Source organism: Lepisosteus oculatus, chromosome 4 (assembly GCF_040954835.1).
Source record: "Lepisosteus oculatus isolate fLepOcu1 chromosome 4, fLepOcu1.hap2, whole genome shotgun sequence".
In the NCBI taxonomy this organism is placed as follows: Eukaryota; Metazoa; Chordata; class Actinopteri; order Semionotiformes; family Lepisosteidae; genus Lepisosteus; species Lepisosteus oculatus.
Genome location: NC_090699.1, coordinates 31,646,154 through 31,660,173, shown reverse-complemented (window position 1 = coordinate 31,660,173; position 14,020 = coordinate 31,646,154). Strand labels below are relative to the sequence as shown.

General features: G+C 35.1%; 1 protein-coding gene across 1 annotated transcript in view; it reads left to right on the top strand.

Moving 5' to 3' along the window:
- The window catches only part of col13a1 (collagen, type XIII, alpha 1), a 76,450-nt gene that overhangs the window by 12,813 nt on the left and 49,617 nt on the right, over nt 1-14,020 (top strand). Inside the window, exons 5-13 of the mRNA XM_015346933.2 lie at nt 2,958-2,993; nt 3,481-3,507; nt 4,065-4,091; nt 5,543-5,569; nt 5,665-5,691; nt 7,202-7,228; nt 8,765-8,821; nt 13,016-13,105; nt 13,715-13,756. Coding sequence (XP_015202419.2) covers nt 2,958-2,993; nt 3,481-3,507; nt 4,065-4,091; nt 5,543-5,569; nt 5,665-5,691; nt 7,202-7,228; nt 8,765-8,821; nt 13,016-13,105; nt 13,715-13,756 — 360 coding nt within the window. The remainder of the gene's footprint in view (nt 1-2,957; nt 2,994-3,480; nt 3,508-4,064; nt 4,092-5,542; nt 5,570-5,664; nt 5,692-7,201; nt 7,229-8,764; nt 8,822-13,015; nt 13,106-13,714; nt 13,757-14,020) is intronic.

Below are 14,020 nucleotides of genomic sequence, written 5' to 3'. Positions count from 1 at the left end.
ACACCTGAAGAAGGCTCCATGGCCGAAACATTGTGTTTACTTTCTTCTATAGTTATTATGATACCCAGAAGGAAAGTCAGCATTGTTTTAACGTACCACAACCAAAATATCTCTTAATCTTGTCAGATTATCTTGTCAGATTTTTAACATTTATAAATGTTCTTTAAATGAAAAAAAAAACACTTTTTTATTAAAGGAGGTGCACAGTGGTTAGCATTGCTGCCATGCGGCTCTGGTGCCCTGAGTTTAATTTCAGGGGTTCTATCTGCAGGGAGATTTGTATGTTTTCACCATTTTCGCATGGGTTTCCTGTTCCAGATTGCTCCCACAGTCCAATGGCTTAGTAGTAGGTTAATTAGTTCCTTGGAAAATAGGCCCTAGTGTGAGTGTGTGTGTGTTTTTCTGCATTTGCCCTGCAATGGACTGGCACCCCACCCAGGGTGTTTCTCTGCTTGTGCCCATTGCTTGCCAGGATAGGCTCCTGCTGCTCCATGATCCTGAATTGGAAAAAGTAGTTAGAAAATGGATGGATGGTGTTACATTTTATATGTTTACTTTTATTTGCGAGGCTAAGAAAGTCCCATGCTAAGGAATTTGAGAGAACACATCACTGAGATTAAATTGCATTTTTGGCTTGTCTTTGGTAAAATTTGTTTCCCAATAAAAACTGTAGAGCCTTGCTCATTCTAAAATAAGACTCCTTTTTATTTTACATCAGTGGCCACTGGGCCTTCTGCATCATCAGTCCCTGAAGGAGCGTTAACAGGTGATGGTGTTAACTACTCTCAGAGCCCATTTAACTTCCATTTCAGTTCTGCACATACTGCTATATATACTGTGTGAGCAGGATTGCACATTTATTTTCACTAGCTATTAAAGGACACATACAATACCAATTAATCTAGCAGAATGGAGATGTACATTTTAGCTAATAATCACAAGTATAATTAAAATAATTAAGATTTATAATAATGAATTATCCTCTTACCAGAAGACAATAGGTTTTTAAAAATTGGATCTAGTGAGAGACAAGCACTGCTCATTGCCTATTAAAAGCCTTTTAAATTGTCTGTTTCAGCTGATGAGTGACTCTGTATTACATTGCCTACTTTATTGATTTATTTATTATTGTTAGGAAAACAATGTACTATAAAATGCGTGGAATTAAGTTAATTCATATTAATTCTGAAACAAATGCCTGGATCTGCGGTAAAAATGCTAGCATTCTTTAAACATTTGCTTATCAATACCCAGCAATCAAACTGCAAAAAAATACTTGCCCTTACATATTTAGATAAGACCTGCTGCTTTGTTTAAAAATCCAGTTTAAAATGTCTTCTTCCTGGGTTAAGCTCGCTAGTTTAGCTGCTCTGTGTTGGGTAAATTCCTCATTAAGAGCAGAAGCTTCTGCCCCTAAAGGCATAGACATTCAGCTTTTCCCAAAGCATTTTTACATGCATTCATGTTATCTGGTAATGTCAAGTGGCACAGTGAAGGCAACGATTTTCTGTGTCTTTTTGTCACTTGTTGTCCAGACTGTATTTTTGGAACATGCTCACATGATTGATCAAGTTTTAAACCTCTTGTTTTAGTCCATTGGTATGGAAAAAAAAACAGAGCACATGACTGCCTCTTATCTTTTCATCACACTCAGGGATGATTGAATCAATTTGGTATTAATATTACCTACAAATGTTTACTCTATGGAGAAAATATCATGTCCCAAAAAGTCGTACTTAACTTAATAATTTTGCTGGCTATTCACAAAATAGGTAGTATCCCAAATACTGTTTGTAGGTAGCCCATTACACTATCCAGTACCAACAACAGTGATTGAGCTAAAGTGATTGGGATTCCTTCAAACTGACCAAAATCTAAACAGCAAAGATAGATGGTATATCAATTGTATTGAGTATTGAATAAAAAACAACTATATAGCAATGTAGAAATATTTGGTATATCACCAGTTCTAAAGAACATCTGTGACACAAAAACTTTATAGTATAATGTTACAATCTAATAAAAATCCTGTTTATCATTATGAACATAGATAGTATTGGTTTCATTTCATTTCCGTCACTTTGTAAAAGCCTTGAGGTGTGATGATTTTTTTAATTGCAAATCAATGACAGAATATCTTCTCTTAACTTTCCTATGCTAGATTAGAGTTTACTTTCACCTTACAAAGTATCCATTATACATTTTAAGCAGATACAGAGCTACTGTATCTGAGTAACTCTTATCTGAAATCAAGGTTAAGCTTTGGACTTCACTACAGCAGACGTCATGAAAATGGTGACAAAAACAGATGTCGTAAGCCTAATGCTTAAAATCTCACCTTCCTAACATGTTCTGAATAGCAAACAGAGGTCTTGTTCTGACATTTTACTCCAGGGGTCTGGTTCCCTGGGGAAGAATTCAAAAAGTAACAGGACTGTGAGGTTCCCAGGCATATGTTCTGTGTTTGTTTGTTGGTGTTCTTTGCATCTTCTTTGTAATTTTCTCTCAATTGACCATTTCCCACTGTTTTTACTAGGACACAGGATAGCGTTTTTTACCTAGAGGCACTTCAGATAGGATGTTTTTCTCTGTAATTACTGTACAAATCTATACTGTGCTACTGCATTAGCTGTTGTTTCATTAACCTTTTATTGCCTTTTTATTTATCTATTGTATTTACACATTTATATTTTTCAGTTCACACAAACAACTAAATATTTACCTATAAATCATTGATATGCTAATTGACATCTCATGATTCTCTCTCTAATGACACACAACACAAAATATTAGTGGCAAAATGTACAGTATATAAAATATCCTTCAAAATATGTATTTATTTTTTTATTTTGGGTTTGCTTCACTTTATTTCAGGAAGATTTGAAATAAATCATGATTTCATTATTTGAATGTGCTAGAATTTCTCAGAGTAAAGTTTGCAAATGATCACCTTGCAGGGCCAACCAGGATCGAGGGGTTTTCCAGGATTTCCGGTAAGACATACAGGCAGATTCTTAAAAGGGCTTTAACAGTGAATAACATGTAATACATGGGTAACGATAACATAGTGTCAATAATGTGGCTGAAAGTGATCTTTTCTTAATGATTAATTGTATGATTATTAACTGAAGGCAAGCATTTGTCATTTTTAGTTTTATTAATAGTTTTAATAACAGTGAATTTTGGCCCCTGTAAAGTAATTTATATTGTTGCCAATTCATTTGCATTCAGTTTTCTTTAGGTTCCTTCAGACCCATTTTATGAGGCAGCTTTAAAGTCAGTGCTGTGTTCTGATGCAAACAAAGCCATGTGCTGAAATATATTCCCAAATTAATTGCCTTCTGACCTTGGGTTTAATGCCATCATTGACATTTATGCAAATTTTTTTTGAGACACCATGTTTTTACATGTAAAACAACAATTTAGATTTGTTATTTGAGTCAAAAAAATTAATAGCTTTATGTTCCTCTTTCGTTTCAGGGTCCAATTGGTTTGGATGGAAAGCCAGTAAGTGTTTGAACAATCTGGTAAACGTACCTTGAATTAAGCATAAAGTACAGTAGTTCACTACTTCCAAAAAAATATTCATTATCACTACTAATTATTTGCATTATGTTATTAACTTATGTTAAGGCAGAAGCTGTCTTAAGGTAACATCTTTTACCAAAAATAAAATAATTTTGCCTTGACTAAGAAATAATAGTTTTTAACCTCTAGAATTGTAGGGATTTTTAAAATAAACATATGTGAGTAATTGCTGATTCTTTCGGGCAGACTGTACTATGAAGAGGAGAAGATGTAGTGATGTGTTTAGTAAATCCCTTTGATTATCACAATCATTCTTGTCCAGGGAAAACTGCTGTCTGGGGAATGTATTAGTCCTCTGCTGGAGCCTGCTAGTCCAGTTATTTTATCACAAGAGCATCGGTCATTTTTACATGTTAACTTCCAGAAAAAGTGGAAACACATTTCTTTTGCTTGCAGCTAAAATAGACTGAATGAGCATGTTCTGAGAACAACTGTCACTTCTTCAGTATTTATTATGTCCTATTCTTTGTTTTTAGGGAGAAAAGGGACTGAAAGGAGATATGGTAAGAGCCACCATCAGAAGTGAAACAGTACAAAGTACTGACAAAAAAAACAAATCTTATTGTTTTTCTTTTGAAATTGTGTTTCTAAACATGAGGGCATAATGGTATTATGTTTGCATGACTTTAATTATTTAAATCATACTGTACTTCTGTTTGATAAAATAAGTGTTTTGGGCATCAACATGTGCTTAGTTTTTGTCTGTCAGTGTTCAGTTTGTTTTAAAATACTTCATATGTAATGAAAGGAAGTTAGAATGTTGAATGCAGCTCTACACCTGCTAGCATTTGATCAGAATCCCTCATGGGCTACACTCACACAGCTCCGCACTGTAAACAGCAGCAAACTGTTCTACACCAAAAGGCCTGATCTTGTGCTGCAGGAGAGTTCTGCACTCCCTGTAGGTTTCCAGGGAGTGATGTCACCCTCTGTAATGGACTCCTTCAAACTTAGCCCTGTTAGATTAGCCAATTTATGTCCCCTGCCCGGCTAAGCTTGAAAACAACACAACACAACTCTTGTTATTACTTTCTGATTAAATTCAATTCACCAGCTAAGAAATTCACGTTTAGGTTTGTAAACCTCTAAGAAAGGAAAGAAAATATGTTGAACGGTACTTTCACAGAGAAGTGTATGGGAAAGGTTTCAGAAAGAAACAAAGTGAAGTTCTGTACATCAAGGTGACATGTTTATGAGCTTGCTTCCATTTGTAAGGGGTCCCTAATGGATGGTGTTATTGAAACTCCCTGGCTTTTCAAAGTATGGATTTAGGTCTTAAAACAGCAAGAATCACCCTTTCATCTGGGCCGTTGATTTACTGTTTTAGAGATCGGTTTCCTGTCTTATATGAGCTTCATCTTTTCTATTCATGTTTCATATGGAATTCAGATCTGTGGTCTTTCTGTATTCGTTTTTTAATTATGTTTCATACTGAGCAGATTCAGCACGACAAGAATCTGTGTTTCACAGACCCAGTTATCTGTTCTGTGAGCTTTGTGTACCTCTAAAACATGTTCTGTTTGCTGCTAGAATGTACTTCCATAGACTATTTTCTAAAGGCATTTCCTCAAGTGTACTGTGCTGAACTGTAGATGAACCGTATAAATGAACTTACTCTGTTTCAAACAATGGTCCCCATGACTTCAAATTATTTAATGGCCATCCTTCAGTGTAGTAAGAACAAGGATGTAGTAAAGTGTTGTTCTTTTTATGAGCATATTTTATTACTTTAAGTTTAGGGTTTCCTATGTAATATTCTTATATATAGCCAGCCCCTACCACTCGATGTCAATGTCTGGCCTATAATTTTATGATGCCTTTTTACATGTAAAAGCAATGGAGTCACTGCAGAGTTCAATATGTTGTTGGTCTGAAAATTGTTCACCTCATATTACATGCCATAATTCTAATCAGTTACATTAATTTCCTATTTCATTTTGTTCATTTTAAAAAGGGGTCACGGGGGCCTAAAGGAAGCCAAGTAAGTTGTTTTATTTTTTTCTTTCTTTGATGACGATGGATTCATGCTCTGGATGGGTTTACAAATTCTGATGGTGTACTGTATGTTTCTTTTAGGGTGAGCCTGGTCCAAAAGGGGAAAAGGTGAGACACCTTTTAACATGTAGCAAAAGCTTTGATGTAAGATATTTACCGTAGTAACTCCTTTCAAAGAAAGTGCCTTCAATGTGTTCTCAATATAGAACACATTCTCTTTTATTTGAAACGAAGGTAAAGCCATTTGGAAATTAATTTGTCATACATGCTGTTAGGTGTTTTCAGTATCAATAAAAACATGAACAACAACATCATGTTTATTATATATACTGTAGCTTCCACCGTATTTTTCTTGTATTGTGTGTTACTTAAATTGTATCAGCACTCAAGAGACTTCTACGCGATATCTCTGTAGCTTCTTCTCCGTATCCCAATTTTAGGGACATTTTATGTAAATAAACAGTTACAATTCCAATTAATAAGAATGGAAATAATTTTATAAGATGTGGAATATTTTTGTAATTTAAATATGTATTAAATTAATTGTACTTCCATTTGAGTTGTAGTTATTTTGTTTCGAACAAAAGTCAGAGAATCATATTTTTTCTGTATGTCAGTAGTTTTTTGCCATAGGATTTTAGATCCTTTTAATAAGTGGCATCTACAGAAGAGATAAATAATGACAGTAAGTTATGAAGTTGATTGCTTTGTCAGTTGGATGTGGAAGTACTGAAAACAGTTATTTACACAAGGGGTTATGGGAGTATGTAACACTGATCCTTGTATCAGTTCGTTTCTAACTACAAAATTGGGTAGTTGGGCCAAATGGCTTTCTTTTGTTTCTAACGGCTCTTTGTGTTAATGTGTACCATCCTTTTTGACATAACTATTCTGACACATTGTCACCTATAAAGGTGACGTATAGACCCCTAGCCAGAAAATAGTAGTTTACAAGTTTCTGTTTTTTAAGAAAATGGTCATGTTATAAAAAGAAAGTTTGAAAACCATTACACATGAACTGACCTACCAGAAAATCCCCAAATATTTCTAATAGCAGATCAGCCCACCTCCATTAGCCATTACAGCTGTAGCATGTCACAACATCCATTCCATTAGACGTTCATGGATATGTGCCAGGATACGAGACCATCAACAGCTGGCTCAGATCTACATGTGGGTTGATGAGAACTGCAACTGATGTAGATCAGAACATTCAACATTTTATCTACCAACTACTACCTGTTAAGGTTTGAATTTAAATCATTACTCAGGTCTGCCTTCAGCTTCAATTAAGCTTCTGCCTTCTTGCTTCCTACACAGCATACTGAGGAGAATGCCTGGTCTGTGATAACTTTGCAGTTCTCAGGAATCATGGTACATACTACACATCAAACACTGTACACCACAATAATGGGCAGACTGGATTACCCCTGTTGATCACAATTATTGTCCAGTGTTTTGGTTCAGTATTGTATGTACTGAAACAATATTATAGTTAACTTAATGAACACAATTATTTTATTTTAAATTTATCTTAAAATGTATTATTTATAATTTATGAACAAAAGTGTTTTGGTTTAAGGATGTTTCATTCACATTAATTCTCCTTTATTTGCAGGGAGCATGTGGAGATTACTCTCATAGGGTAAGTTAATTCTTTTATTTTTAATTAAAGACTTTGATGACAGGAAAATCAAAACTGAACATCCTTATTGCATACTGTAAGAGTGTTTTGTAGGATAAAGGTGTCAGCAATATAAGCTTATAAGCTGTATTTCTACAAATGTGATTTCAATTGTAGACATCCTATACTGTAATGTTGGTGTGAACCACTTGTTCCAAATATTTTCCTTGATTAGATTATTTACCTGTAAATATCCTCGTTGTGTACTAGTATTCTTGAACCAAAACGTATACTGAAAGATTTGAGAACATCAAGGATGCATTCTTTGGCTAGAATGTTTTCACTAAGAATAAGACAACACACCTGGTATTAAAATTCAGCATTACAGATGCCCCTTTATGGCTGGTGAGGAGGTGTTTAGTGGGCTTTCTTTAGTCTACTTTTCAACAGTAGCCTGTCAGCTGTTTCCAAAAGCCTTCTCTTTGCCAGCAACTGTGTTCACTCTGACCCCTCCACTCTTATGTAAGAGAAATTCCATTTTTTAAAGCCTTGCAGTTGTTTCCCTTCAGCCCTCAGGCTCCTGTCTGTCCAGCTCTCTCTTGCATGTGCCTCACGCACTGTCACATAAATAGGCTACCCCTGTATTGTTACATAAAAACAAGGATGGTGGAAACCATCCAAACTAGATGTTACTCCATGTGTTACGCCAAGTGTTCTCTATGTGATTGTGCCATTATGGAACAAAAGTAGCACACTGCAGTTTCTTTAAAAAACATTTTCTTCCTTTTAGCGAGACATTTATGTTTAAATTAGTTGTTTTTTGTTTTATTAAAAAGTGTTGTGCTGCTAGTCTTTTCTCAATTACTCCCCTTTATACGTTTCACCTGAATAGTTTTCATGCATTTCTATGTGTGTTCCTATGTTGGAAAATTAAATTTATAAATACTGAACATACAAACCCAAATAGGGTAAGGAATTTCTATCTGATTTTAAGGTTTTCATGAAGTTATATTTTCATGACAAAGATGCAGTCAGAAGATCTATAGATCCTTAATAAAAATAAGAACTATAGTTAAATAATCTGCACCCTACCCCAAACAGGAATGACTGATTATTAGTGTGCTCTAAGAATAAGCCATCTTATTGTAGGTACAAATGCCTTCATGAAGATGTTTCAGGAAATTATGCTAGTTAAATTTTGACAAATTATCCCAAGAAATAACTGAAAAAAGAAGACTTTAATAGTGGTATCTTTTCAAATCCTCGATAATATTAATATGTAAGAAACAGGTTGTTCATGGATATCGCCTTCTTTCAAATGATAAGACATTGTTTTCATCCGTCTCTCATTTGTATTTTTGTGTTGTTTTACATATTGTACCTTCTTCCTGTGTGCTCTATGCTAGATCTGTTCTGACTCATGGTGTGGCTTGAAGGCCAGGAGGCAGGCAGATCCTGGTGAAATGTGTTGTGCTCTGGTGTATGAGGACACAGGGGGTGTGTGGGATTCTGAGTGTAGAGGGAGTCACCAGCTATTGTGTGTTTAACGTTCTGTAGGAGCTCCCAGTGAAAACATTAGCTGCGCTACGCTCCAATCAGATCCTGGTCCTCAAGGTTTGTAGGTACCTGCTCTATCCAGTCCCACTGCAAAGAGAAACAGTATTCCATGACAGGGTCTGGAGTCAATCCCAAACTGCACATTGCAGTGCACAGCTACTAAATCTCAAGCTGCAATAAAGTGCCAGCAGGTGCCATGTTCTCAGAACCTAACTATAATTAGCTTATTTCCTGCGATATGCATTCATCTGGACTTCATCTGGGACATTCAGTAAAATCCATGATACAGCAAGTACATTTTTTAAATACCCGTCCTCGCTATTTATCCATCTTTAAATGAAAAGATTCACAATACTACAAATATGCTAATTGAACTGCGCACCAATTTATTAAATACTTATAGTAAATATAGTTCAGAACTATGCTTGAGATGTACTGTGCTCTTTGGCAAAATCGAAATATCCATGTTATGCAAAAATATATCTGTAACGCATGACTGTAAAATGACATGGAGTATACACACACCTGTGCTTGAAGATGGTGCACAGGAAGTGTTATGCCTTCTCTTTGCAGCAAGACTGAAGCAAAATCAGTCTTCCCACAGCAGCATCTAGGAATGGGAGTTCATTTGTACTTATTTGTATATAGTATGTCAACCAGGATACATTGGTACAGTATAACCCCGAAAACCTGAAGACTTGAAAATCAAAATGACTTGTTACTCCCTATGGAAAGGATTAAATTTCAATCCTCCAATAAAAATAATACTCAAACACAGGCAGGTGGAGTGCAGGTTAGTATCTGTGCATGAAAAAGCATAAATGCCCATCACAGGATGTGAACCAAGAAACTCTCTCATGAAAAATCATCTCTAGACAATTTCAGGGATTAGGACAAATATTTTTAAACTAGTATTAAACTGTTGCCTGTTCAATGAAATATGATCATTTGATATTTTGTACGAATATGGGGAAAAAGATTATTTATTTAAAAATGATTTTGTGATTTAGAGCTTTATTCGTCAGTCGTCATTCTAGGATGATAATTCAAAGGGATAGTTATTCTAGATGGTCTAATCCTTGAACAGTGCTTTTTGGTAAGATATTGGTGCATCTCATGTAGTGTTATCGCAATAAAATATTTATCTGATTATGTTTACATTTACCATATTACTCTTTTCTTTGGCAGCATTTAAAGATCATTACCCCTCCTTCCTACCTAGTCTGTGATTTTCTTACCATTTTTAGATGTGGCAATTTGCCCCTTTTCAAATGCACTCCCAGAGCTAGAACTGCATTGCTATTGCATTTCTCCCCTGTCCTTCTCTGCCTCTTTCAACAAAACCCTGCTATTCACTATCACTATTTCTGTTTTTCTCTCTTTCTTCCAACCCCTTTCCCCTTTCTCTTCCTCTTGCCCCTGGTCCTCTGGTGACATTGTTGCCCTGTGACTTTTACCCCTCTGGCCACCTGTGCTTTGTGACCTCAGCAGATGTTGCCTATCACCGTTCGCAACCTGCATCCAATGAGCCCTTTAATCCTAAAGCGCTTCAAGGTACATTTCTTTCTGCCCTCTCTGCTTTTCCAGGATGCCGGCTCGGAAAGTACACAATTGTAACCCTCTAGGGTACCATGCATACTTACTGTCTATTGGAGTACTTGGCATTTTGAAAGATTTAATCACAGTTATGACACTGAAAAGTGATATAAAAAGAAGAAAGTGCAAAGTTTTTTAAGCAAGTGCTATATATTAGGGCGTCTGAGTGGCTAATTCAGTCTAGTCCTCCAATCAGTGTACAGGCTATGCCATTGCTAAACCATATGTAATTTATCTAAGAGGTAGCACTTTACAGGCTGAGACACAACTGATTTAGGTCAGCTGGAAGATCCTTGGCTCATTACCGCTATGAAGTCTGTCTCCAACAAAATATAGCTACAGTCTTTGGACTAATCTGTAGACTGTAGTCTTCCGCATTCACTTTCTAGGACAGCGCTAGAGAAAGAGGTAAAATATGTTATTATGTCTTAATGTATATGACTCCTGAGCTTATATCAGAGATTGTAGTGGTTACAATATATGGGCATTTCAAATCAATGGTGTAACAGGTAAAAAGACTGGCAGTTTTGAAGTTGTATTTTTTACTTTGCATTCTTCCATACTTTCGATAATGATATTTATTTATTCAGTCATTTAATTTATTTATATATATCCAGAATTAAACAAAACCGGATGCAAAAAACACAATGATAACCAATGGCATGGATGCTGTTACAATGTCATCAAATTATACAAAGGTGTAACTTTATCCCAAAAATATGTAATGGATAATACTCAACATGATTTAGAGGGAGCTAACAAATTAGCAGCCCTGTTTTATTAAGTAGATGTGCATTTATTAAGTAGATGGGGTTGTAAAATGAATAAACATGAGAAAGCAGTCTCAATATGTCAACCTTATTTACATAATGCAGGTCAGATAATAAATGAAAAGAACATTAGATTGACACAAATAAGGTTTCCATCTCTAACTTGAAATTTCCATAGCATGCAAAATGAACTCTTGCCAACTGGCAAAAATGACTTTTGACACAGAATTTGTTTTTGGCTTCTGCATCCTATTTTTTTCTACTGGTATATTTTTTTTTGCCAGGATAAAATACCATGTTTGGAGACAATGCAACAAAGTAGGCAGTACAAAATTTTCTGTTTCATACATAGAATCTGGGCACATTCTAAGAAAGATGTGGTGTTCCATTACCACTTTAATCTTATTAATTGTAAATACAGAATTTGGAATGTAATGTACAGAAAGAAAGATCTCTCTTCTGTATTGTTATTAGACACGCAATGTGGAGAGTATTCGCTTTGCGGCATTGTTCAATTCAGAGGCATTTTCACCCAAACAACCCAATTTTTTTTAAATCAACACCTCTCAGTGATTCAAGTTTCAGAAATGGAGACCTAGACCCTTGAATTGACAAATGTAAGCCTTGCTTAACAATTTCAGTCAGAATATTTTAAGGACAACCCAGAAGAGGTTCGTGATGATACAAATTTCCTTCAGTTGCACAGCATTTACTGTAAATGCAGCTGTGCAATATTGCATACAGCTTCTTAATCTACAGTATGGTCGAATTGCCATTTTCATAGTTAACCATCTATTTTGCATGTTACTATAACAAACTTGTTCATAAAACTTTAAAAATAAGTAGTATATGAGTAGCTTTAAGACTGCTCATGAGTGGCACAAAAAGCTTCAGTTAATGTGTTATTAATACAGTTTTCTGAACTAACAGTCAGCTTCCTTTTGAGGCCCCAAAATCTGATTAATTTGTCATGTCTGAAAGTAGTATTCTTTATTTTAGATGAAATTCTGCCTTTGTTCTTTGCTTGACAAGTTTCACTTTTGTTTAGTCTTTTCATTTATTTTGGTCTATTTCATTTGGGTTAGTTATTTATGACTAGAGGGTTCAGATGTGTTTATTTTCGGAAGAAACACGGCATTGTTTTAAGAGCCTTGGGAGTTGAAGGCCTCAGTATTTTCTTGGTGTGGTGATATCACTAGGAATAGAAGTGAATCACCATCTTGAATCCAATGGAGTAAGAAAGGCTGTGAAACCCATATGTCTTATGATTAAAGTTCTTCCTGGAAAATAAGGAATAATGAATTAATAAGTTCTTAACATTTTCACGCTCTTCTTTGTGCAGACTAGAACTGAATATGAAAGTTTTTTTTTCTGCTAACATTTTCATTATTTCTTGTCTTTTATAAGACTGAGGTTAGTAAAACTAATTTGTGTTATGTGCCACTGATTTTGATTAGTTCAGCTGTTTTGTTGTATGTGCCATTTTGTTGTGTGGAAGTACATTTAGAGGATGAACCTGTCTCTGTACAGGCAACCCACTTTTTATGCAGGAAACATTTCGTAAGCTCAAGATTGTAAAAACATTATTGAAGAAATTTACAATGACAGCATGTCTTTGGTCAAAAGACATTTAAACATACAGTTTGGTAACTATATTTTAATTCTTCGTTCTAGAATTAGCAGTAAATTTACTTCTGTTAAATGTTTTTTTTTTGTCTCCAAACATGGTACATCAGCAACACAAACTGATCCACTACTCAAACATGGCCTTTTCTGCTAATATGGTTCCTGCTTCTTCTCACTAACTTTAAACCAACCATAATTTTGTATTTATTTTCCCACCATAAAAAGGGTGGCGAGTTTATAACATTTGGTCTCTTAGCAGGGCGACAAGGGAGAGCCAGGAATCCTGGGACCCCCTGGCCCACCTGGACCTCCTGGGGCCCCAGGACCAGAAGGTCCCAGTGGGATGCCGGTAAGATCCCTGGTACCTGGGTCTGTATAAGATTATATCTTCCAGTGGATCAATAACCTTCCTTATTGCGTCTCTCCTTGATTATTGTGCATGTCTATATTTATCGGTTGCAGCAGTGGTACAGTGGACCAAAATGTTCAAATTACTGCTACATCCAGTGAATAAAATTTAAATGTACAATTTTAAAAAGTTAAATTTTAACAAAAGTTTTTGGGTCCTCTGACGGTTCAGTTGTTTTTCTAAAGGGTTTGTAATTTACCAAAGTGTATACAGATATGTAGTATTTTAATAATGCACTATTTTAAATAGCATTCTGGTTTAATTACACCTAATCTTTTTAAGGAGTGAAATGGCTTCTTACCGTATGTCAGAATGATTAGTGAATCCTACCTTGCATCCAAAAGATTACTAATGAGTGTTGAATGAAATGTTTATATAGTGTTTACAAAATATATACTCATACATGTCTGGAAATAAACTGTTTACAAACTGTTTCAGACTTGAAATGAGTCTGTTCTTAAATTATCCAAATGCTTTAAACGAACTGCACTTAAAAAAGAGTGGTTAGCAAACTCTTGTAAATGATTTTTTTTCTTTTTTTTTATCTAGGGAAAACCTGGAGAACCAGGAAAGCCCGGAAAAGATCCTAAGGTTGGGTCTTCCTCTTAAAGGCAACCTGCAAAAAATAATTCTGTAACTGAAATACATGCACTTTAGAAATGCAAATTTCCTGAATCTTGTCTTTAAAAGATCTATAGTTCTATATATATATATTATATATATATAATTCTATAATTACCTCTCAAGCATACTTTGTAAAAAATATTAACTTTCCTTTCCTTTTGTATTGAATTTCTATTATTATATCTGTTTGGATTGTTACTTTAAGCATGAAGAAATGTACTGTAAATGACA